At 41.0% G+C, this 26,564-nt stretch overlaps 1 protein-coding gene across 1 annotated transcript in view; it reads left to right on the top strand.

The window, feature by feature from the left end:
* The window catches only part of LOC104466313 (talin-2), a gene marked incomplete at both ends in the record, with an annotated part of 60,495 nt that overhangs the window by 18,989 nt on the left and 14,942 nt on the right, over nt 1–26,564 (top strand). The window contains 12 exons of the mRNA XM_010079692.1: nt 462–563; nt 2,110–2,280; nt 2,802–2,948; nt 3,804–3,905; nt 5,266–5,385; nt 8,325–8,471; nt 9,940–10,106; nt 11,502–11,685; nt 13,698–13,823; nt 15,359–15,475; nt 17,149–17,334; nt 22,976–23,083. Of these exons, the coding sequence (XP_010077994.1) occupies nt 462–563; nt 2,110–2,280; nt 2,802–2,948; nt 3,804–3,905; nt 5,266–5,385; nt 8,325–8,471; nt 9,940–10,106; nt 11,502–11,685; nt 13,698–13,823; nt 15,359–15,475; nt 17,149–17,334; nt 22,976–23,083 (1,677 nt within the window). The remainder of the gene's footprint in view (nt 1–461; nt 564–2,109; nt 2,281–2,801; nt 2,949–3,803; nt 3,906–5,265; nt 5,386–8,324; nt 8,472–9,939; nt 10,107–11,501; nt 11,686–13,697; nt 13,824–15,358; nt 15,476–17,148; nt 17,335–22,975; nt 23,084–26,564) is intronic.

The raw sequence follows: 26,564 nt of genomic DNA, 5'->3' as shown, positions 1-26,564 counted from the left end.
AGAGCTTTTTGCTCTTGCACCGTATTGTCTGCTTTGAAGAATGTTTCTTCGTATTGAAATTGGAGCTCCTGCTGGTTTCTCTGATCGGTGCAGAGAGATACTAAGTCTTTGCCAGGGCAAGAACAGTTTGGGAGTGGGGGGATTTGTCACATTGCAGTGAGAAAGGACACCGACTCCTGAGTTTGTCACTATCAGCTGGAGTAGGAGGGAGATATCTTCCCCCCTCTCTCCCCAGACCTGCCATATAAATCTAAAGAGGAGCAGGCCTATTTCAGGGTTCTTGGTGTTGAAACACAGTAAAGGAAAGAAATGAGCAAGGACATAAAGAAAGCTGAATGTGGATTTCTGCATCCTACTGTAGTGGGTCATTTCAACAGTCTTCTGAGGGTGATGGTTATGGTGTGGTACAACTTGATAAAAGAACAGCTTTGACAGTAATTGACAATTTCTCTTCCTATTAGGCTCTACAGGAGCAGCTGACATCGGTTGTCCAGGAAATTGGCCACCTCATTGATCCCATAGCTACTGCAGCTCGGGGAGAGGCAGCTCAGCTTGGGCATAAGGTACTGTCCTACCCTTATGAAGGTATTTGAAATCTCAGACAGATGGACGGTAGGAGAGACCATGATTTAGTAGCTTTTTCACTTCCTACAAAAGAGCAAAAGAAAGCATGTGGAAGGAGGAAAGATCTGGGATTTCCAAATGCTTGGAGCTGAGACCACATAAATCTGTTTGTGTTTTGGGCTATTGGAAAGATATTTTCACTGAGGTTTTTGGTGAGGGACAGGTTCACGGAGAAAGGACAGATGAAGAAAGGGGAGGGAAAGGCAAAGATGGAAGGGTGGAGCACAGTGTTGTAGGCCTCTCTACCTCTGGCTCTTGCAGCCAGCAGCTGTATATATGTGTAGGTTCTTCTGTCTCTTGTGCTGTGTTGAAGGTGACCACAGGACCTGGGGCCCATCACATTCCAGGCTTGATTGGCAGGTCACACAGTTATAGAATATGCCTGTATAGCAGAATTTGGCCAGTTGATGAAGTGTGGCAAAGGTTTGTCAGATCCTATCCTGACCTGAGGTCTTTGCATGCTACCCCATTTCTTGGCCAGCTCATGACAAAGTGAGGGGAGAAGTGTGGAATACACACAGAGGTTCCCTTTCCTGATGGAGGCCCATCTCCTGAAGCAGCTCCTGTAGTTGGAGGAGAGGGAGGTTTAGACTGTAGTTTCAAAGGAGAAGTGTGATGCGTCTACTTTCTACCTTCTGTGCAAGGCCCTCTGTCTCCATGGATTTTAGAGGGAGTGTTAGCTTTACCGGGAAAAAAATTACTGATTTTGAACTACCTTGACTTTCAGCCCCTGCTGCAAATTTTTAGGGATTGGAGGGGAAGAAAGGCTTGTAACAGTCTTGCTTTCTATTGTAAGCATTGTGTAAACATGTCCCCACTGTTATGTGGAGTGTAAGTATGGTAGAACTCGTGCTTATTAGATCTCTGTCCAAAAATGAAACATTCCAGGGCATTGGGCCACGTGGCTGCCTTAGGGAAGCGTTCATGCATCAGGAGTGATGAACCGTGTCCAGAGGTAATGTTAGCACTTGTGCCCACTCTGGTGTCTTACACAGCAGAGAACCATCCAGGTCTGTACTGGAATCTGATGAAGATGGTTTGAGAGACTAGGGAGTGAAGGCTGCGAGTACAAGGAGTCCCTGAGGTGAACAGAGCAGCCCAAATCCAGTGTGGTCCCATTTGTTATCTTTTGTTCACAATGAAGGCTGAGAAGTTCCTCCCTTGCATGGAGGAGACATTTGTCATGGATGATCCTGCGTAATGTGTGGCTCCCATGACAGTTTTGAAAATGATTTAATCTGACTTCAGGGGACCATGTGTGTCTGAGGGAGGAGACACCTGGCTTTATCAAGGAGTTTGAAGGTGAGGGGGGACAAAATCACAGGTGTATAATACAAACTCAACACTGTACAGGGCAGAAGCACTAGGACAGTTGTGGTACTTAAGCTAACCTGTGGCCCAGTGGTAATCAGGGAGTGTGGTTCCTCTCAGTTGCATCTGAGAAACAGGGTTAATGGCTTTCTGTGGTTCTTATGGCTTTCTTAGGTAACACAGCTGGCAAGTTACTTTGAACCATTGGTTTTAGCCGCAGTTGGCGTGGCATCCAAAACTCTAGAGCATCAGCAACAGATGACCATACTGGACCAGAGCAAGACACTAGCAGAATCTGCCTTGCAGATGTTATACGCCGCCAAAGAAGGGGGAGGAAACCCCAAGGTATGGTTGCCATGTGCAACTAAGGGATTATGGGAGAAGGATGAGGGGAGAGGGGGAATGGGCAAGGGGAGACAGGAGATGGGGCCAAAAAAACACCCTCTACCTGTGGGCTGGGGTGAGGATACATTGGTAGTGAAAATGCTATTGACAGCTCTCCTGACATGTCTCAGGGGACAGTGGAAACACTGGTAGTATACGGGATTCCAGTCTGGCTCACACCATCTTCATGACAGACACAAATGCTGGGTCTAACAGCAAATATCAGTACACTACTACAGACATCAAGGGCGAAAACACAGGGCCTGCTTGTTACATGCCCTAACTGGTGGCTGCCTCCTGACTCTGAGGGTCGGGGGAGACACCCTGTGCTGCCTGTTTAGATTTAGCTTCTCATCTTTGACCTGAAAGGGGATTTTCAGAGCTATTAGCTTATCTTAATTATTTATGCATCTGCTCTGCGTTTTTATGTGTCCACTGAATGGTCTCTGGTGATCTCTGTTTTCTCATTTTCTTTTTTCCAGGCATCCCATACTCATGATGCAATCACTGAGGCTGCTCAACTGATGCAAGAGGCTGTGGATGATATCATGGTTACCTTAAATGAAGCTGCAAGCGAAGTAGGCATGGTTGGAGGTATGGTAGACTCGATAGCAGAGGCCATGAGCAAGGTGAGCATAGAAATCCAGACTTCATCTTGTACTTGAAAGCTTGCAGGGGGTTGGAAGAGCTGCTGCTGATTCACTTCGCCAGTGGCTGGTAACTGACACGCCGTGACAGGAAGCCTAAAGATTCCTTGATTTTGTAGATGGTGAAATCAAACTGATGGGTGCAACAGTGCTCATATTGACAATCTACAGGATACTTGTCGGTAGAATTGCTAAAAGATATCTTTGTTCAAGGAGTATCTTGGTATTCAACTGCAATCTTGGGTCGACTGGCCTTTTATTTTTGCCTCCTTTTCCTACTTCTCTTTCATGTTAGTCTTTTAAACGATCAGCAGGCCAACCTTGAAGCAAACTACCTTCAGAGAAGATGTCAAAGCCCTAAGTGCTCTGCTACTCTTTGTAAAGTATCCTACTGAAAATGTATAGTTGCAAAATGTAAATGAGTTCCATCCAAATAACCGTCTTTTCTTATCTTAGGTTAAAGTTGTGCAGCATCGAAGCCTTTACCACATAAAGGAATGTGACATTATCTTCTTGCAGGAACGTTTTGTTACATAACCATTGCACATTCCTTTCTACATTACCTGAGAACTGTAGGTGGTTTGACCTTGCTTGAGAAGTTGACCTTGCACTTGAAAACTCCGCACTGTAAATTCTCTGCATCTTCCGTGCTCATAATGTGGGCTAAAGTATTTTCTGAGCTTCTCAGTACATTCTGGTGCACTGTCTTCACTTGCATATGTTGAGAGAGAAGAGATTATAAACGTGAATATATGGTGCAATGTCATTATTATGTGTAAAGTATGCTGTTGGTTATGACCTCGTTATTTCTGCTGTGTTTTTCCTTCTTTCTTGCAGCTGGATGAAGGTACACCTCCAGATCCCAAGGGATCATTTGTTGATTATCAGACCACTGTGGTGAAATATTCTAAAGCCATTGCTGTTACAGCACAGGAAATGGTAAGATACTTGGTTTGAATTAAGTAGAAACTTCTCCATGTACATAAGGAACGTGGAATGATTTACACAGTGTTGTGAAACTCTTTATAATGCTAAGTTTCAATCACCTTACCTCTTCAGGAGTAATGGAGCAAAGGAAGTGATGATTTTGTCAACTGCACTGTTGGATCTTAATGATGTGATCATAAGGGTGGCCCTTTTACAGGAGTGCAGGATTATGTTGTGGCTCTTCTGCACAAAAACTTTTTATTTGGCTTATTTTCTATGAAAAAATAAAAAGGAAACTTTTCACCTATGCACTTTTTCATCAGCCTGTTTCATTGTTACTGAAATACCACCAAATGCTTATTGCTGACTTCAGGTTACCCTTTCACACTTATTTAGCCTGTGAGATAATGTCAATATTTTCAGACACTTATAATAATTGCAAATGAATGCAGATCAACATCTCAAATTGCTCTTTATTTGCATTTCTGTGATTCACCTGGCTTTAACAAAAGAAAAAAGGACACTTGTTAAATCAAGATTTTCTTAACTCATGTTTCACAGTAATGCTTACCATAATGTTTGCCTTTTGAAGAGTGCTTCTATTGCTTGTTTGTTTTTAAGAGGGGCAAGAGGACTATTTATGTATGCTACAGAAAGGATTTTTTACAAAATTGATGGCTGTTGCAGTCAAGACAGGCCGATAATTCTGCTAAGACACTGCAGCTTATTGGCAAGCAGCATAAATTTGTCTAAAATTAGTTTTGCCCAAAGGTTGCATAAACTGGAGACAGAAATACCTCTGTTAAAAGGTAGGCTTTTCCTAAGAGAGACTCAGTTATTTCTACTGACGTTTGACCAAGGCATTCTGCATGGTCCTACCTATTTTTTCTTAGTTCTCTTCCCATATCTTAGACATATTTTGCATCGGGTCCTCAAATTTTTTCCATTTTCATGCTCCTGTGCTGCACCAGCTGAGATTGATGTAGGCTGGCTCATCTTTGACAAAACAACATGACTGCGACACACAAACCCCTCTTCCTCACCCAGTCCAAGTAACTGTGTACCTGGCCCATTGCCCCGCTGTGTCAAAGAGTGAATTACCAGCTCTAACTGCTGCTCTTTGATTACTCCTGATGTTCTGCGAGTGCCTGGTTACTGTGACTCTAATAAAGCATGTTTGCTTGAGTTTCTTCATGGAATTCTTGCTGGAGAACAGGTCCCTTATATGGCGAGCAGTTTACCCCGTTTCCTCAGTGTGGCCAAACAAATGAGTGTGCTTCTAAGCTGGAGTGTATTAACAAATTATTCTTATGCCTGTCATTTTTCTTCTTCTCTTGCCTGTGGTTTTTTTTTTGTTTGTTTTTTTTTTCAGATGACTAAGTCGGTTACTAACCCCGAAGAATTGGGAGGACTTGCATCACAAATGACCAATGACTATGGGCATTTGGCTCTCCAGGGCCGAATGGCTGCAGCTACAGCAGAACCAGAGGAGGTCTGCAGTTTTCAGACCTCTTTATTCTCTGTACACGGTGCTATCAACATGGGTATTCTTTTACTGTAGAAGATACAATAAATACAAAGCGAAGTGGCAAGGAGTATTCACCTCACTCAGCTGCAGCAACAGGCTTGTGGCCATTGCCAAATGCAATACATCCTTTGTATGATCAGATAATAGGTTTCGTACAGTTGGCTTATGTGTTTTCTTTCAAATGTCTTTGCAATGATTCTGAAACAAAGGCTCTGACCGCGTTTCCACTGCCTTAGCTTTGTTAGCTGCTTTTGTACGCAAGCACTGTCTATACTGCGTGTGCTTAGTCTGATAAACAGATGTGCTACCTCTGGCCCACTGACACTTGAAACATGGGACAGGACAGCACATCTGTTCCCATTGGGCATATTATCACTTGATTGAAACCATGACATGAACCCAGTCAACATTATAGGCATACTTTGGCTATACAAATCTGTCTCTCTTATGATCCATTTTCACTAAGAACAGACTTTCAGACACAAACTATATGCAGCCAGACAAAAACTCTCCTGAGTTTGTTTTAATTGGACTGAAAGGAACCAAGGAGCATAGTGACTCGTAGTGTGTCTTTTCAAAATACCATGAAATCTTAGAATATCAACAGTTATTTACATGCATGTGTCGTAAGTACTGTTTCCTGCTTACGGTTTGTGGAGAGAGATCCACTTTGGTCTTTGATATTGACCTTTCCCTTCTCTGAACGTACTGTCTATTTAATGTGCCCGGATACACTGGGGCAGGGCTGCACATAGTCCTGCGGAGTACATCTTCACTGATAACACACCTCAGTTTTACCACTGGTTATACGGACAGGTGTATAATGATAGGAATTGGGATTTAATGTTTTCAGTTTGGAACTTCAAACTGGCTTTGCTTCTGTTTCTCTTCAGCCCTCCCTTTGCTCTTAATACACGTGAATTGTCTAGGGAACAAGTTTTCTCCTAGTAGTACTATGAATCAGCAGATTTTTAACAACACTTACTGACAAAAGATGTAACATCTTATTTTGTAAGTCTGGCTTTTTATGCTACAAGCCTTGTTACGACAATTGCTCAGAGAACATAAACCTTTTGTCAAAACCTTGGTCCAGCTTCAGAAAGAAACTGCGATATTGCCTGACAATTCCGTATCACAGAATCACAGAATGTTAGAGATTGGAAGGGACCTCGAAAGATCATGTAGTCCAATCCCCCTGCCGGAGCAGGAACACCTAGATCAGATCACACAGGAACGCATCCAGGCGGGCTTTGAATGTCTCCAGAGAAGGAGACTCCACAACCTGGGCAGCCTGTTCCAGTGCTCTGTCACCCTCACCGTGAAGTTTTTTCTCATATTCCAGTGGAACCTCCTATGTTCCAGCTTGAACCCATTGCCCCTTGTCCTATCACTGGATGTCACAGAGAAGAGCCTGGCTCCATCCTCCTGACACTCACCCTTTACATATTTATAAACATTAATTAGGTCGCCCCTCAGTCTCCTCTTTTCCAGGCTAAAGAGACCCAGCTCCCTCAGCCTTTCCTCATCAGGGAGGTGCTCCATTCCCTTCATCATCTTTGTGGCTCTATCGTGTATCAGGACAGAACCTCCTGGGGCTTTCACTTAAAGCTTCCAAATACAAAGAAAACTCTTAATTACTTACTATACAGCTTTCCTTCGATCTCATATGTTTTAATAAATTGCAAATATATATGCTTTTCTATTTTGACTGTATGCTATTTCAAATATAAATTCCTGTCCTGAAAGTGAGATGCGGGTGACCAGTAGAGCACAAGTGTCTTTTGCCTACAGGACATCTTTCATCCCTCAGGGTCGAAATGCAATGCAGGAGAACCAGGTTCCCCAGCCAGTCTTAACAAGCCTCATGCTAACAGAGGAGTATGGACTATTCGCCGCTGTTGCGTTAACATGTTACAGTAGTTGCTGCAGATTGTTTCAGCACAACTGCAGAAATTCTTTCACTTCTCTCATTGCGTGCCTCTGTTTATGGGGCACAGACAAACTTTGTTGAGATGGGGTAGGAGCGTGTCTCACTGTCACCAGATGTATCAGGTTATCTAGATAAAAGACCTTCAAAGAGCTTTTGACTTTGTAATCATGACAGACTACTTGAGTGTTTCGTGCTCAGTAGCTACGTGAAAAGCAACGGCTTTCATTTGGCTTGATATTGTTAAATTGAATTACCATTTCTGCACATTACTTTCTGCCTGAAGTTGAAATAATTCAATTTGTGATACTAATGGCTGTGATTCCTGCTTATTTATTAATCCAAACACGCACCTATATGCCTAAGTACATGCAGGTACAAAAACTATCGTGTTTCTAAACACGCACAGCTCATGCCGTAGGATTATTAACAGATCAGAAGTGGTGAGGGCAGGATTTTCCATGTATCAGTGCTCTGCATGTACATGGTCAGTTCTGGAGAGCTGACACTCTTCGCGAGATTCAAAAACACACCGAGTCATATACTTTTTGACCCAGTGCAGAGTAAACGTGTACCTTTTACCCATCGTACATACCTTTAATACAGTGCATGCTGATGGTACAGTTCTGGGAGATGAATTGGTGTTACTCAAATGTGGTGAAGTGGTGTGTGCTTGATTTACATACTCTTGTCTTGGATACACACCTTATGCCTTCTCTTTCCCAGGGTGCAGTTCACTAGTGCTCCTGTTTCATCAGTAAGCCTTTTATAGGGTTGCGATACATGAGTAGATGGGATTATATCTGTTCTTCTTTTCTGATCTCTGCAGAGAGTATAGCAATGGGTGGAATATTGGTAATAAAGATTCAGCAGAGTGACCGTATTCTCATTTGTGTTGACACAATGTATCAGCATGATATTTATTTATTCATTTTGTTCTTGTTTCCTTTTTCCCTGTACCTCCTTTACTATCTAGATAGGATTCCAGATCAGGACTCGGGTGCAGGAACTTGGCCACGGCTGTATCTTTCTTGTGCAAAAAGCTGGAGCTCTCCAGATTTGCCCTACAGACAGCTACACCAAAAGGGAGTTAATAGAATGTGCTCGTGCTGTCACAGAAAAGGTAAGACATCCCTCTGTATTGCCTCATGATGTTTCTCTACCGAGCTTCCCCAAGGAGTAAACCAGTCAAATTGTTTGGGTTCAGGAAATAATATTTTTTTAACTTCCCATTGTAGCATAATATTGGCTGAATTAGACTAGGTTCTTACTTTATTTTCAAGTGTTTGGTGCAGTTCATGTACTAGATGAGCCCATGAGTAGCCCTTGCTCATATCTCATAATAAAACTTCACCCTCATACCAGAGGGACACTGGTCCAAAACTAATCCCTAAGACATGAGATGGCACTTGTGCCTTATGAGGCACTCCCTTGGAAAAACGAAGTCCATGTGGATGGCCACAGTTACAAAGGTGAGGTTGGTTGATGACACATGATTTCAGGTAGAGACTAGGCCAAGCTAATGCACTTAGAACTGCAGCTTCAAACTGTCTGGGGTTTCTTGGTCTTTGGAAACATCCACTGCAAACAGATGGCCTGGGAAGCTCAGCTTTGCTGAACCTTTTTGACAGCGTCTTTCTCCTTTTGTTGGGCACCAACACTGAGAGTCAAATGTCAGTTACTTTTACATTTCACCCACTATCACTTGTTCAGCCTATGTCAGTGTGCTCTCAGCACAGATTTTCCACTGTGTCATGCCCCAGGAGCATCAGCAACTCCACATTTATGCAGAGGTAGACAGTACCTTGTAAGAAGAGTTAAAGCTGATAAGGAGAGTGACAGTGAATCACAGGAACCTATTTGGGGACAACTTTGAATCTGAACAAAACCTTCAGAAGAACTGTACTATTAGAAGTCAATGTGTATATCCCCAGATGTGGATCCTTCCTTGCAAAAGCAGGATTTAGGACATAGTATGGCATGAGAGCAGCATCCCAGCTGCAGAGCTTTGTAAGTACAATGTCAATGAGATGAAATGGAGATCTCTAGCCTTTTTAGTGATCAAAAATGTTGCTAGATGTAAAGCCATATATTGCTTTCCTATAATTTTCTATAAATGTGACAATATTTAGCATCTGGATTCAGAGAATCTATACTTTCTGTTTCTCTGATGTTAAAGTTTATGTCGGTGTACTGTCTGTGACTACTGGGGTGCTTGAGGCCAGTATATATTTCCATCTGTTAGGGAAAAAGTGTTAGCTCTTGGATCTGACATTTATCCTGGCAGAAGTTCACTACATTACTTCTGACTGTATTTCAAGGAAGTTTTAACTGATGTGCTTCATCCTGTGATGGCTTCATTCTGTCTGAAAAGTGGACTTCCTTGCTGAAGTCCCCTTTAATTTGAAACAATCTTTAGTCATCACAAGAACTACTGCACAAAGAGAGCAAATAAGGAAAAAGAGAAGGAGAGGTTTATTAAAATGAATTTCCATTGTTGATTCCAGTCATGTTACAGACCTCACTTAACTCCATGTCCCATAATGAGGCTTTCTTTTGATGACCACCTTGTTTCTTGGTGTTGTTTCCAGGTCTCCTTGGTTTTGTCTGCCCTTCAAGCAGGAAACAAAGGCACGCAAGCCTGTATTACTGCAGCTAGTGCCGTGTCTGGGATAATTGCAGATCTAGACACCACTATCATGTTTGCTACTGCTGGAACCCTTAATGCTGAGAACAACGAATCATTTGCAGACCACAGGTCAGTGTAACTGAAAAAGGTGGAAGAGCACATTCACAGGGGAACAGTGGAACTGTCAGAAGCAACCGGCATGTAGAGATAAATTTTTACCTTTCTAGAGTCCCATGAGTGACATTGAATGAGGCAGTGGAGTGAGAAATTGGGATATTGATAGAGGACAGCACACTTCACTTTGGTTATTTCTGTGAGGAAAGAATTTTAAAAAGCTGAGGAACATCTGCCAAGAGCAATTCTAACAGAAGACTGCAACTGTAGCACTATTTTGGCTATTTTTTGTTTTTATTCAAACCATCTCATTGCATAGACTACCATGCGCTGTTACTCCAGTAGGGAAAATTAGCTGTCTGTGACGTTGAAGAGGAATCTTCTCTATATTTTTTTCCACCAGCTGTCCTTGGCTGTCCGGTTGTTTGTAAAACCATGTTTATGGTTAATGCTGTTGCGGACAGCAGTGGTGGGAACGGCACAGCTATGCCACGCATTTTTCCCCTTTGGCAAAGATAAGCCCATTTTCCCTTCAAGTAGCATCTGCAACAAAATAATCCCACAACATTTTTCATCGTGTTAAGAGATTTGCAGCATCTGACTGTTACTTCCTTTGCAGTAAAACCCAGGGCTTCACAGCCAAGACACTGACGTACTGCTTCACAACCTAGTTGGCCTACGCAACAATTGCGTGGCCAGAATTTATTTCCTGCCTTGCCAGTTGCTCAAGAAAGAGGAAAGATACAATGGTGTGTAAGTTGTTGCCATTCTGTAGACTGAAACTCAGGGATTTTCGTGCAGGTGTTATTAATTTCCAGGCTGACATTTTACATGAATATGGTTCTAGTTCTCAGTTAACTTGACTCGTTTGTGAAGTGTGTCCTCAAAATGATTTCTTCTTTTACACAAATGTTGCTCTGGATTTTTTGTCCTGACATCTCAAAACATGTATGTGGTGGGGGGGAATCCTGAGTAGATCCCATTCTCTGTTCCTTGTGCAATTCTTGCTACTGCCTTCCTCACGAATAATTGTTTCAGTCTCCATACAACATGCTGATTAAGATGGAGCTGTGACAGCCATTACTTTCCTCTGCATGGCCAGATTTTCTTTTGATGTTAAAATGCAATGCTCTCTTCTGCTGCTGCCCTACTGCATTTCTTTTCAAGATGGAGTCATTTTAATAAACTGCCTTGCATCTATCCCAAAATATAATGCTACTGTTTTAATAGTTATCTTGTCTCTTTTTTTTTTTTTTAACTTCCAAACTGGCCTGTGGTATATTATCATGAGTGGACACTGGCATGATGACTTACATCAGCGCTTTTATGTAGCTGTTAGTCACCATAACATTGAAAAACATGCTTTTTTCCTCTTCTTTTCCTTCCCTGCTTCCCCTTTTTTTGCTACAGGGAAAACATCCTGAAAACAGCAAAAGCTTTAGTTGAAGATACAAAATTGTTGGTTTCTGGTGCTGCCTCGAGTCAGGACAAACTGGCCCAAGCAGCTCAGTCATCAGCTAACACCATCACTCAGCTTGCTGAGGTAGTAAAATTGGGAGCGGCTAGCTTGGGATCGGATGATCCTGAAACACAGGTGAGATTAAGATTTTTCTGTTACTCTTAAAGAGACCAGAGACAGTTTTCAATTTATACGACTTCATGGGACTTCTGCTTTTAAGCAACACAATAGAGTTAATCTCTTTTGGTACTCTTCTGGGTTTACTCAGATATCCTGCTCTTTTTCAGAGCACAATCAAGAGGTTTAGAGCACTGAGTGGAACTGGACAGGTCTTTGTATAACGCTTCTGCTTTTATTTCATGTATGTGTTCCAGCTGGGATGCTTTTGGCAAAGTATTTGTCCTGTCTTCACTAAGTTGTGGTTGGACCACTGACTCATCTCATTTTTTATTCTAAAGGGCTTGCATGACTTTAAAGCTACTTATTCAGCTTATAACTGGGCTGTGCACTCTGTGTTACTTGTGGAGGCTCACGAGCTCTTGCCATTCTCTAGCTGTATCTCAGTTGTTTTTTATTTAACTCAGTTACTTCAGCCTTCAGTGTAAATTCTCTCAAAAATTTCTTCAGTTGTTTGTTTGGATCGTGGTGAAATGGAGGTTGGCAAGCATATTGCAGATGTGCCTGTGGTGGTACCACCTTAGTTTGGAAACACCTGCTCGTTTGCATAATGCCCTGAAAGGGATGTTTTTTCCATTTTGCTTTACTTGTTTGACTGACTAAACTTCTGAGATGTTTCTTTCTAGGAAAATACTTTTTTTTTATACTTTTTTTAACAGAAGGATTTCCCTAAAATAGCAACATCTGCAAAACATTTATCGCGTATTGTTTTGCTTTATATGTTAAAGCCAGGAATATAGTATTTGGAATAAAAGTTATTGTGCACAAGTAATTTATTTGGAGCAATTTTTTATTGCCAGTTTGAAATTATAGGTCCATCATGTGCCCTAAATGGAGCATTTCTAATAGCTTTAGCACATGATACTGGCACAAGATTTTTCCATGGCAGCAAGCCTTACTTTACCTGGTGTGATAGTTTCAGATGTCTTACGCACAACATAAGCAGTCGGACAACAGAGTATCACATCAGTCTGTCCTGTGTCTCAGGTTCTTTTCTTATTTCCATGGCCAAATTGCTGAGCTAACAAAAGCTAAATAAAATTTTCAGGAAAAGCAAAGACTTGACGTTTATACAAGTTACAGTGAACTACAAACATGAAGGAATGAGGCTGTTTTCTTATCATTTGTAATGCTACAGAAATGCAGTTATTGAGAAGTGGTTGTTCCACACCTTTTTTTTCCCCCGAGCTTTCTCATTTTTCATGCATGTTTCAACATTTTCCTTAAAATGAACTCTTCTGAATTCCAGCAAAATACTTTAAAAAACTACTTTTCTACTAGCAGAAAGGGCAAAGGAGAAGGATTTGGAGGAGAGAATTACTCCAGTAATACCCTAAAAAAATTAACAAGCCCATTGTAGTGTCTGTATTTTGTCTAGGACTTCTGTCTTTGACCTTGGGTTTAGGAGACAGTATCTCCAGATTTGACTTTTCCTGACTTTAAAGCCAACCAAGTTATTCAGTATTTAGTTCTGTATAGCCTCTTACAGAGGTTCAGCTTCCTTTTCCCTGAAAGAATGTTTCCTTCTAACACCTAGCCATAGCAATTACATTCGGTCTTTCAGTAGGTGATTTCAGAGTTGGTACGTAACTGTAGCATTAGAACTGTGTGCTTGTAATCTGTTTTCTTGCTCTCGTCCTGCTTCCACCCAAAGGGTGAAGAATGTGGAGAAAAGTAAACCTCCTCTTGGGGAAGGGCAGAGGAAGGAAATCCTCCCTGCAATCAGCATTTCAGTGTCTTCACAGGAAATAGTCACTTTTAGAGATTCTGGCCGGTTGTATGAAATACTGTAGCTATCAGCACAGCTCTTCCTCTTCCAGAATATTACGTGTTTTACTGGAGTAGAGAGAGAGTGGTGCTATTTGTGTACCAGTAGTAGATTTTTGGTTCTAGTTGTGTTCTAAAAATCACGCCCTCATCCAGGCTGCTGTTTCTTGTCTGAGGCTTATGGCTGTTTCTCATTCCTATAGGTTGTCCTGATCAATGCTATCAAGGATGTTGCAAAGGCCCTTTCTGATCTCATTGGTGCTACCAAAGGAGCTGCTAGCAAACCAGCAGATGATCCATCCATGTATCAGCTGAAAGGTGCTGCCAAGGTACAACCTTATTCTTACATTTTATTTAAAGTATCTGTGCAATCCCACTTGGTAGATGTGTGAAGCTTGGATTTCAGCAATTTCTGATTGCCTGAAATATCATGTCTTTCTTTGTTTCATTAGCACCCTGGGGTGGTACAGAAAAATAAGAAGACACTATTGAGTTTCCATGAAGCTATCAGGTTTTGTAGGCCTTCAGATTACTTTTGTGGTTACGATGAAAGAACTGGAATCTTTCTGAAAAGAAACTTCTTTCTTTTGCAGGCCTGCATCTGAGGGCAGGTTCTCCTTTAATAATGTTACCTACTAAAATTTATCCAATATAAAATGGTACCTAAACATTCTGAACAATGACATATGCTGAGGATAAGCTTGTGGCCTCCTTATTTAGACCTTGCAGCTTGGGGGAGGAGGGAGGGAGGGGAGAAAAACCCCCTTCCAATAACTCTGTAGTAGGATATTGTGTGTTACTGACCCCTCTCTCCTAGATCTTTCCAGGAAGTACATGGGCATCAAAGCTCAAAACTCGCACAGATTACACCGTACATGTCATATCTTTGTGCTTTATTTTCTCTGCAGCTGTGATGTATTATGACATTAGACTCACAAAGATCCTGTGGCTTCGTGTCTACAAAGTATTTCCAGATGGGGAGATCTAGGCAGTATTACTTCTGCTTTCACGTGATAAGAGTGTTGTAGTAGCTTCTTGCTTGCCTGGAAGCTCTTCTCACTCTCATGTCTGTTGCTCACCTGTCAGACCTGTGCCTCTCTTCCTTTCAGAGCACATGATAGCAGTGTGCTCTGGAGGCACTACTTGAAAATGACCCATCCAGTCAAGAAAAGTGGCTTCTTGGCTCTTCCTGTTGTCAAGCTCTCTGTGTCATAACTGTCAAGAAGCTGGCCTTTTTATCTCTTCTTTTTTCATTGTAGCTATAATTTGTATCTCACTGTACTGTGGTGTAGGAAAGGTGTAGTTATTATAGTGATGATTAGGTTATTCTGTATCGGGACTATTGGGTTTGTAACAAGAACAGTAACACTGATTCTGTATCTGCATTTGGGCTTGAGGCACGCGTTTGGTTGCTTGCTGACCTGGTGTTTTAGCTGATTGTGGAGGATGTACTGGGTAAATTTCAGAAAGAAATACCATACCTTGATTTACATCTCTTTCAGCTTGCAGTGCAAGATGTGTGGGAAGAAAAGTCACCAACATAATCAATCTGTGTAAGAGACCTACCCTGGAAATGTTCTGAATTTTCCATTTCTTGGTAAAATTTCTGACAGAACACACTTAAGATGGTATCACTCTGCAGTTACACGTGCTACATTTCTGCAACTTACAGGGAGCTTTCTGAAACTGGCCAGCAGGAGAGTTGGTATTTAGTCCCATAACAAGTACAGTTCATGAAGCCTCTTAGGCCCTATTAGGAGTAATAATGCTACCTAGCTTACTCTGCCTTGCTTCAGACCCTGCTGTCTCTGAAAAACAGGAGGAAGAAATCACATATTTTTTTCTTCACCTCTCTCTTCTTCAGGTGATGGTAACAAACGTCACATCACTTTTGAAGACTGTTAAAGCAGTAGAAGACGAAGCTACTCGCGGGACAAGAGCTCTTGAGGCCACAATTGAGTACATCAAACAAGAACTCACGGTACAGAACAAAATAGCCCTACATGGCCGTTTTGAAAGTATGCTCTTGCACTGAAATGAGTCTGCGCAGGCACCACTCCTCACGCTGTGCTCTAGTGCCTTGTAGTGTATTGGATGCAGTCTGGTTCTCTCTACCCGTTGCAGATCATTTCTGAAAGTACAATTACAATGCCACTTCAGCTTATCTGCTTTCAGACGTTACCAGTCCCCACTTGGAGATCTGAGATCCTACCGTCATGTACAAATCTGGAAGCAACTGCTTTGTTGTTCTTTAGACATTAAGCTTTCACTACAGATATTCTTTTCTGAGTTCAGTGCTGTTCACTTTTTTTTGATCTTGGCTTTGATAATGTCTCCTCGGCATCATAGCCACATTGCACCTGTAGTTTAATCTTGTTTCTATTTTCCCTTTATTATGAGCTGATAGTACCAGTGATACATGGCCTGCCTATCTGGTATTCTGTCTGAGATGGAATTAACAATAGCATGGAATTCTCTCTCACGTTAGGTGTTAGACCATAATTGTTTTCCTTCCTCGTTAAGATATAAAAGTAGAGCCTCCAGCTGCAGCGTTCATATATTTTTGTTACTAGTACACTAGTCAGTGATTTAAATTAATGCCCACATGTATACGCTCCAGAAAAGTGGAGTACTGCAAGAGGGTTGAGAGGAACTGACGATGGTACATAAGTGCTCAAGAACATGCGTCAAGCTGGACTTGGAACTTCAGGGACTGAATTTGAGCAATGCTGAGGGATGTCCTTCACGTATTTAACCAGACTTTACTTTTTAACATTGTTTCCATTTCTGGAAAGAGAAAGTGAAGAACTGCTGACCTTGGAGCATGGGATAGACCAGGCTCATTTTTGTCCAGACATTTGCATTCTGTAACCACAAGCTTGCTTTGGTTGCACTGTGTGTAGTCAAGAAACCTCTCCTGATTAACTGAGTGCTCTGAATTGTCCCTGCACAGTCAAAGAATGGCAAGCAAATACCAACTAATGTTTGGGAAAGAGGAAATATATGATAAAAGTAAGGTTACCCAGCTCTTATTACCAACATCTTACCACAGTTCATCGTGAGAGTAGTGTGTACTGTCAGGTAATTTGAACTCTTTTCACATGATTCACCCTGCAAAACTATATCTGTAGGTTTCTAAGGGAGACTAAGTATAGCATAAGAGATAACGCTCCCCCTCTACTTTTTTAAGAGACATTTGAATATTTTAGTGATGTTCTCCATCTGTCCTACGCTGTGCTATTAACAAGGACTCGTTAGGGCCCAGCCTTTGCAGGGGAAGGATCTCCTCATGTGAGCAGACCAGCCTAAGCAGCAGTCAGGATGAAAAAAAATTATAATTAAAGGAATAGTAATTCTCTTGATCCAGTAACACTCTGAACGGCTGTCTGTAACAAACTGTCAGCCAGGCAGATGAGATGAATGGGTTAACCTTTTTTTGTATGCTTCCCTCAGCTTATTGTTTCTCTCTGCTGTCTGTAGGTGAGCAGGCTTATCAGGACCAGGCTTCTGACAAGCAAGAACGATATTCAAGTACTCCAAATATGTTTCTAATTTCCTGCTGTTTGAAGGCTGCTTCCAGTTGCTGTCTCTTTCTCATGGTTGTTCTGCTTTGACTTGAAGGGTATCAGGCTTTCCTTCTGCTTTCACTTTTAGGTGTTTCAGTCAAGTGAGGTTCCAGAAAAGACATCGTCACCTGAAGAATCAATTCGGATGACGAAAGGAATCACCATGGCAACTGCCAAAGCTGTTGCAGCTGGGAACTCATGCAGACAGGAGGATGTGATTGCTACAGCAAATCTGAGCCGCAAAGCAGTAGCTGACATGCTAACAGCCTGTAAGGTAAACATTCACTTCCTTGCCTAAGAGTGATTTTATTTTTTTGTGTGTCTGTGCCTCTGTATCCCTTGAATTGTTATAGTTTCTGTTCAGTTTCTTTGTATTATTGTTCTACTTTTCAGATGAGAAAATTAATGGTTATGATAATTTTAAGGGAACATCTGTCAGAAAGGATTTTCTGTGTTATGCACAAAAAAAGAAGCAGCACTAATATTGATTATTTTCTTTTTATAAAAATTAGAAGTTTCATTTGACCTGAAATTTCCTAGTTTTCAGTCTGCTGTTACACTGGAAGGCAATCTGTGCAAGTAGTAGAATATACGAATAATCCTAGGGTCACAAATATGATTTCAGTATTTCTAGGAACACTGAAAAGAACAGTGAAAGGAATCACTCACGTCTATTTTTAGCAGTCATTTCCCCCATAAAAAACCTGTTGGTTTGCTCAGTTTCTTCTGTGCTTTTCAGACGTGTTTTGTCTTTGCACTAAAAACATTGGTACCCTGTTTTCTACATTTGCTTGAGCTAGACAACTTTCAAAAACTGGCCTGCAAAAGTGGGGGGAAGCATGTGTCATATAAATAGCTATTAAGCCATTAAGTTTTGTTTTGACTATAAAGAAGATCTAGGCATAAATTTTAAAAAAGGTATTATAAAGATTTCATTCCTTTTGGTCTTCAGTAGTAACACCAAAGTGTCTTTGCATGTAAATTATATATATTTACTTTTGTCTTTACATGTATGGAAGATGACGGTAAAATAATGATGCTCTCTGAGGTCTCTGATTCTCAGTATTTGGTCAAATCCTAACTGCTTATGTCAGTCCCAGATTAATTTTTGGCATAATACTGCCCAGCTGTAAGGGTTAATTTTTTTTTAAATAATCATTGTACAAAAGTGCAAGTTCTAATATTACTTAGAACTGGATTTGTACACAACCATTGAATGAAACTTTTAAAAAAAAATTTACTTAGTTTTCTGACAGGTGTTTTATTAGTGTCTCACAGTTCTTGACCACTGCATGCTTTGAACTTTGATTCTAGCCTCTCCCCTTCATAAACTCAGAAGGTCAAAAAACGAAGCAGCTCTAATTTGCATGTGAAAATTAAACAGATGTGCTACTTACATGAGAACTACTCCAGCCTAACGTGTCCTAGGTACAGTCCAGTTAATTGAAACTTCTGAGGGAGGCTAAGAGCAGTTCATAGTTATGCAACATTCCAACAAATCAATTCAGGCATGAATTCAGATGCTGAGGTGCACTAAACATCCTTTGTCATTTGGAAGTGGCTAGTGGAGACAAGTTTTTGTTTCGAAACAGGAAGCAAATTCTAAGTAACGGAATCCTCTTGTTTCCAAAACTGTTACAAACACACTCACATACACAAGATGCAGCCCAGTACGTCATTTTGAACATTAATTATGAACATTCCTCTTATGTTCACATCTACTCCCGGTTAATGTAGTCATTTCGGAGTTCATGCATTGTGATACACTGTGAACGGCCAACAGGATGAAACTTCCTGCAGACTTAACAATAGAGGTCTGGGATGCTGGAAAAGCATTCATGATCTCACAGGGAATTACCTTCGCAAAGAAAGCAATCTACAGGAGGAAAATGGCTTAGAATCATGTCACTTTCCTGTAAGGAGACACTGACAAGGAGTAAGGTCTAGCTTTATCTTGTCTCACTTTCCTAAAATCAAGAGCAGTTATTGGGCAAACAGGAATAAAAATCTTCAGGTATACTAATTTTATGCACTATCGAAAATGTATGACAAAATAGCCATGTCATTTCACAAAGCTTTTAAATATACAGTTTGAACCAGACTTCATTTAGAAAATCCTGCTTATGCAAGTTTTGCTCAGACACTTAGAAATCTTATGCCATTAATTTCTACAAATGGATTACCGTACATGGCATTTCCATGATAAACCACATCCCTTGAATTTTAGGGGTAGGAAGCGGCTTAGCCTCACTATGCCGTAAAAGCTGTGCAACGCAGTGCAACTTGGTTTTTGTGATATTTGACAAATACTGGAGAGGTTTTCAGTGTGGTTAGGCTAGACTGTACAATAAGCACTGACAAACAGATTTTGTCCTTTGGGCTAAGATAAAACTGCATGTGTATGATCTATGGTAGAATTGTATAGAACATAGCTCAGACTTCCCTGGTGTGGACTTTAAATTTATGTTCCATTTCATTGTCAGCTGCCTAAGGCAATTAGTATAAGGGATTTGACTTATCAGCAGTTATATATATGTGCTTGTGCTTGTTCTGCTATACACGAATTTACAATGCTCATTACTAATTCTACACTTACAAGTAGATGCCATTTTCAAAGACAGTGAGGTTGATTACCGCAAGATATAATGAACCAAGACAACTGTCATTAAAGTCAGTGGAAACACTGTAATTACATTTACTGAAGGTTAGAGGAGGCCCTAAGATAGTAACAATTTCTGTCTTTGTTACCTATTTGTATAAAATAATGACTATGCAGTAAGTAACCTCTGCATAATACCACTATTCTTAATGATTGCTGTTGGAAAGGAACAGGTATGAAAAGGTCCGTCAAAAGCACAGAAAATAATTGGTGTGAGTAATGACTTCGATCATTACATGGCCAGTAGATTGAGAGAAATGATTATTCACCTTTTCTCAGCACTCATTAGACTGTGTCTAGAATACTGTGTCCAGTTTGGGGCTCCCCAAAAGAAGAAAGGCACCAATTGAAGTGGAATGAGCTCTGCAGAGCCCACCCAGACAGCTGGGGCTGGAGCACAGGCCCTGGGAGGAGATGCTGAAGAACTGCCTGTTCAGCCTGAAGAAGAGATGGTTTTGGAATGACCTTGCAGCAGCCCTCTAAAACCTGCCGGGAGATTGCTGAAAGGAGACAGTGTCAGGCTAGTGACTTGAGGTGCACGGCAGGGGAGTGGAACACAGTAGTCAAAAATTGAAACAGGAACTTCCAATTATTCCAGTGTGGGGATAATTAAGCACTGGGACAGGGACCTAAAGAGGATGTGAAATCTCCATCTGCGGCGGTTTTCAAAGACCTAAGTGATCTGGTCTGAATTTAACGTTGACACAGCTTTAGGCAGGTGGTTGGACTGTGTGAATTCTCCAGGTTCCTTCAAACAACTGATTTTTTGACTCTATCTCAGTATATAACTCCATGAGTTATTCATCAGTGCTGACAGGCTAGAAGGTGTAGTACTACGAGTCAAGTAGTGCTTTCTGCCTTACTGTTCTGAAAGCAGATGAAGAGAAAATGAGGGCTGATGGTGAAGAGAAGCCTCGGCATGAGGAAATAAATGGGTATCCTGTTCTGCGGACACAGGTTTCAGTTTGAGAAGCTTTGGCAGGTTTTCTGTGCAGGTCTGGAAAAGTAAACATTTCTGTTGTGATTCCTAACTGGTGTAGTGAGATTTCTGTTAGGATGCTTCAGAGTTACAAAAATGTTTTCCTAAAAAGGCTTTATTACTTCTTTAGTCTGTAGTGAAGTATATGGTTTGTTTTAAGAATCATTGAACCTTAAAAATATTCCCAACATATTCTGATATCAATCTTGGCTATGTATGCAAAGCATAAAAGGAAGTTTATATTTCTCTCCTACAGATGTTTGTTCTAATTGCATGTGTAACAGTAATGCTTAAGTGTGGAAGAGGCATATCAGGGTGCTTATAATGTATTCATAGGAAACACTGGGGGACCCTTCTGCCCTATTTGAAAATGAAAAATAATCTGTTCTGGATTTTTTGGGTTTCTGGAGCTTGTTTGAAGTATGATGGAGATGAGGAAAATTCTGTCCTATTTCCTCCCATCTCCTTCCCCTTCAGGTTATTTATTGACCAAGTGACGAGATGAAGGTGGCTAATGAGAACCGTTTCCGTGCTCTGCTGATCTTGAACTGTCCGGCAGAGGGAGTGCATAGACCAGCTCCAGAGCCAGCTGATGCCAGCGCTTGCTTGGGATGCTGAGGAATGCAGGAAGGGCTCAAAATAAACCAGCAGTGAGATAATCCCTCGTCCCAATGGAAGATGTGAGGGTGCAGGGGTGAAAGGAGATGTCTGTGAGAGGAAATGCTAATTTTAAAGATTTTTAGGAAGTTTCACTTGTTCACAATTAGCACTCTGTTCAATCAAAAAGTTCCCTAGAAGTTTATTTTAGAAAATACAAGGCTTGAAGAAGCTGCAGTTTTCACTTTTTATTAAAAATAAAATGGTTTAATTAGTTAGGTTTATATCAGATGTCAGACATTATCCTTAGTGGAATTCCTTACAAGGTCACAGAACCGACTCTGCTGCTTCATCTCTGTATTTAAACAGATGGTTCTAGCACTGCCTGTTGCTGCATTAAATCCCTATCTCAAGCTAAAGCCATTAATATGGTTTTACTTACAATGTGTTTACCAGATAGCAAAAATCAGCTAACAGTTTTTTGGGTGAGCTGGTTGGTTGGTACTTACAATGTGTTTACCAGATAGCAAAAAGCAGCTAACAGTTTTTTGGGTGAGTTGGTTGGTTGGATTGGGTTTTGTTTCTCTCATGTAGAATAACAATATCCTGGCACTTCCATAGCACTTTTCATCCATCATTTCCAAGGTTTTCTATAAGGAACAAAATGGTATCTTTCCTTCTTACAATGTGTTTACCAGATAGCAAAAAGCAGCTAACAGTTTTTTGGGTGAGTTGGTTGGTTGGATTGGGTTTTGTTTCTCTCATGTAGAATAACAATATCCTGGCACTTCCATAGCACTTTTCATCCATCATTTCCAAGGTTTTCTATAAGGAACAAAATGGTATCTTTCCTTCCACTTCCATAGCACTTTTCATCCATCATTTGCAAGGTTTTCTATAAGGAACAAAATAGTCTTTCCTCCTCCATTTTGCAAGATAAAAGCGAGAGACTTGCATTTGACCCATGCACTGGGCTGGTGGTTGACCACTGATTGGCTCCAAGTCTTCTGGGGCCAGTCCCGTGCCTTGGTCTCTAAACCAGATGGCCACTTATGCTTTCATTCCTTGATGGTAGGCTGTACAGGCTTACAATAAAAACATGGTTTTAGCATATTTCTAACATAAGATGTAAATGGCCATTTTTGAGTAGCAAAACTAGACTTACAATTTTTATTTTTCTTGATATTAGTAAAAAAGAAGAGCCACAAGAGTATAACCTTTGCACTGTAGAACAGTATACACACAACCAAAGAGCCCATTCCAGCCCCAAGATGTTTTCCAAGTCATACATTTTCATTACACTAAATCAAAAATCCTCCTGTATTTTCAGATGATTCTTCAAGGGTTTTTCTATTTGTTCTCAACTGGCAGAAAGTAGTACTACTGCTGACAATACCTAAGGAAGGACACTAGGAAAGACTGCAGATGCACACCCAGACAGGAGGATGTGCTAATAAAAGGGAAAGTGTTTCCAATGCCATTCTCAGAACTGGAGCTCTGTTGTTCTCTGAGTGCAGTTTTCTTACACCTTTACAGCAGAAATGGCTGGCCCTCAAGCTAAAGAAAGTGTCATTTGCACTTTATGAAACATCTCTTCCTTTCTCCTTCTCCTATCTTCTCTGTGTTAACCTCCTCTTGTGGGTGTAGTTTTGGGATACTAATGTTGTTTTGCCTCCTCAGCAAGCATCATATCACCCAGATGTGAGTGAAGAAGTTCGCGAGAGAGCCCTGCGCTTTGGAACAGAATGTACTCTGGGATACCTGGAACTCCTGGAACATGTTCTCCTGGTAAGGAGTCGTCTACATGCACATACTGGATCCTTTCCAAGGAGAATAATCTCTCTGACTTCTTTCTATAGAGGCTGCTAGTGACACCTTTTTATCAGTTTGTCACAAGATTGTGAACAGTTTTGTTATTCAGGAAAAGCAAGCTAAAGTAAACCCAGTACTTCAGGTCAAACTCCAAGACAGAAGGAAGACTGGATGTACTTAAATGGGACTGAATTCTGGATCAGGTCTGGAGGCAGTATGGGTCCTGACCTAAAAACGTTCCCTTAGAATGAAATTAAAATAAGGCACTTAAGTATTCTTTTAAGCCCACTGTAAGCATCAGACATATTAGACACACTCCTGTCCCCCAGCCCAAAGAGGTTACGTAATCTTTATGAAAGCACTTTCTGATTCCAGGAAAATAAGAGGCACCTACTCAATGCCATCCCAAAACCCAACCCAGCACTGCCTCACAAAGAGCTCTACAACTCATGCTGGACATGAGACCCCCAAAGCTCTGCATAAAACTTCTCCACTCAAATCCAAACTCATAAATCCTGCTATCAGTTGTCTTTTCTTGACCACACATAATTATTACATAATATATTGTTCTTCTGTTCCTATTACATTTGTAGGAAGCAATACACACATAATTATTACATAATATATTGTTCATCTGTTCCTATTACATTCCTATTATATGTGTCTGAACTAACATTTCTGAGATACTAAAGTTTCTGGAGGTGACTTAAATCAGCAATCAGCTTCATGCATGCAAGCAATTTTTTTTAAGTGGCTTTAAGCTGACATATTACAGAAAGTTTCTGGAGGTGACTTAAATCAGCAAGCAGCTTCATGCATGCAAGCAATTTTTTTTTACGTGGCTTTAAGCTGACATATTACCATCTCTGAAACCAAAATTTGAAGCCACTAACTGCAGATTAGCTCATCCAAGTGCGCTTTACTGCTGAGAATACAGCATGTCTCATCACCACTAACTGCAGATTAGCTCATCCAAGTGTGCTTTACTGCTGAAAATACAGCATGTCTCATCCTTTACATCAACTCATTGAAATATATGTAACACAGAAGTCATAGTTATGCTTGCCACTAGCAGGGAAAATAGTTCAAAAAAGATTGAACCTGTTAATGTAATTCCTAGAGCTGCACAGCATTAAGTAATTTATCATTAGATGTACGATCCGTTTTTAGTTTAGAAGTACTTTGGTGAATTTTTCAAATGTGGTCTCCCAAACTCAGTCATAGCACTTGTTTCAAACTATATGCCAGAACAGACCAAAGACTTGAGTCAATTTTTGCTCATTTTCTTTTTCTCTCTCTGCTTAAGTAAAGAGGCTTCAGGTAAGAAAGGCCTGTTACTCCACGAAAGCGGACAGGCCTTTCTTACCTTAAGCTGCTTTACTTTCAGGCCCCTAAAGCTGTAAGAAATTCCCATCCCCCCCAGCGTTTGCTGCCTTACAAGACTGACTGACCACAATTGAAGAGCTTAATACCTGCATGGAAAAAAAGATGCATGGAATGATAACTTAATCTTGACTCTTTGCTGAAGTCTGTCTAGAACTAGTCACGTACACACATACTCCATCCATGCTATGCTCCATGGAAAAAAAGATGCATGGAATGATAACTTAATCTTGACTCTTTGCTGAAGTCTGTCTAGAACTAGTCTGTGCACACATAATCCATCCATGTTATGCTCCACAAATGTAAACAGGATCTGGAAAGCAGATGAAAAGAAGATTGGAGGAGCATTGAACCAAGGTATTGGCAGACTTTTTGCTCTAGGGACTTCTGTCCTCTTTCCCCTGAGTTCTGACTCTTGGGAGTTGTGGCAGACACGCAGTCTAGATGAAATCCAAGTGATTTGTTTGCTTGTTCTGTGGTTACTTGAGTTTTTCTCGTGCCATACACCGTCTTGCTAGCTTAACATCCTATCTCTGATTTGGTTTGCCCAGATAAAAAAAAACGATAGCAAGGTGGTTTCAGCATCAGACAGTCCTGTTCCTTCCAGATCCCTGTTACTCTGGTAGTTTAGAACCCCTAGGTCTACAATCACACTTAATTTATAACCTCCAGAAACACTGATCATCTCTGGGAAATCTGATTAGTCCATGGGCCACCTTGTGATACAAGCTCAGTCATGCCCTTCGTCGTCAGGCTCGGGTGTCTAGATTGCATGGATGTCTCAACACAGGGATGCCAAGGAATACCATTCAGCAGCCATACTCCTTTGAAGATGATACTTTTTAGGTGCAAGAGTTCTCAGATGTAGTATCTAAGATTTCATAAGCCAGTGTATTGACTTGTGCAGAGGCTGCATTGGGCAAGTAGCACAAAACTGACTTGAATGCTCAAAGGAATATTTCTCTAATCAGCTAGCTAGTGGTAGGCCACAGGAACACACTGATTAAAGCTGTCGGGCATACACAAATTCATATAAAACAACTTGTAAGTTGTATTCTTAGCAAGGTTGAAGGCTGACCTGCCCCCTCACATATTCATATGCTCCATGTTACTCAGTATTGATGCACGCTGAGTTAAGGAGAAGTCTGAAGCTTTTGTTGTTGCTGTTCTCATAGCATGCCTGTACCTGACTCTGCAGGGGCTGGGAATCTGCTGTGAGTTCTCTGAATTTGCTTTAAAACAATGCCGTTTGTAAACCGCCTAGTTTCAAAATCTGTATCCATTTGTTTAATTCCAACATTGTCACCACTATCATAGGTAGCACTGGTGTCACAGTTGCTGGAGCAGAAAATGTTATTCTTTGCTATAGTCCTGACCACATTGCTGTATTTTTGGACATTTTTGCTTGTGTGGGAAGATAACCATTGAGATGCTCAGTGCTCAAGTTCTGCTGTACTACGGGGTTATGCAGGGTACAAACCTTGGTTATGACTGTGTTGTTACATTGCAGATTGTTTAGCTATTAAGGATTCATGTACTTACATTTACTGTGGAAACTAGTTGACTAAAGATCGTCCTTAGGAAGCAGGAGACCAGTCCACCCATACATTGAGATGGCAGTTCCAGAGAGATAGAATTCCTTGCGTGGCAGAGTTCACACCAGGCAAAGTTAAGAACGCAATCCAATTTAGTTTATTCTGTCAAAGTAAGGGCTTAGGCATTTCACTGAAAAATGAGAAACACACTTGCAACAAGATAAAATGTATTTTCAATGTGTACCTAGTTTTCAGAGCTGCGTTGTGGGGGAGTTTTTGAAAACATTAAGAAAATGCACACCTGAATGTGACTTTCAAGACCCAACCTCTTGTTTTGCTTTTAATCTGTCTATATATAGCTATCACTGTCTCTCAGAAGTAGTTTTTAAGTGTACATACTTAGTGTTTTTTCTCCTTACAATATGGGAATTAAAAATGCAAATGTTGAGCCTGTTCAGGGGAAGAATTAAACTTCACTGACTGAATGTCTGACTGTTTTCCATTTGAAGAAGCACGGCTTAATACTTGATGCAAATTCA

Source organism: Pterocles gutturalis, unplaced genomic scaffold, assembly GCF_000699245.1.
Source record: "Pterocles gutturalis isolate BGI_N339 unplaced genomic scaffold, ASM69924v1 scaffold18059, whole genome shotgun sequence".
NCBI classification, from domain to species: Eukaryota; Metazoa; Chordata; class Aves; order Pterocliformes; family Pteroclidae; genus Pterocles; species Pterocles gutturalis.
Note: the sequence above shows the minus strand (reverse complement) of the source record. Positions and strands in the feature narration are given on the sequence as shown.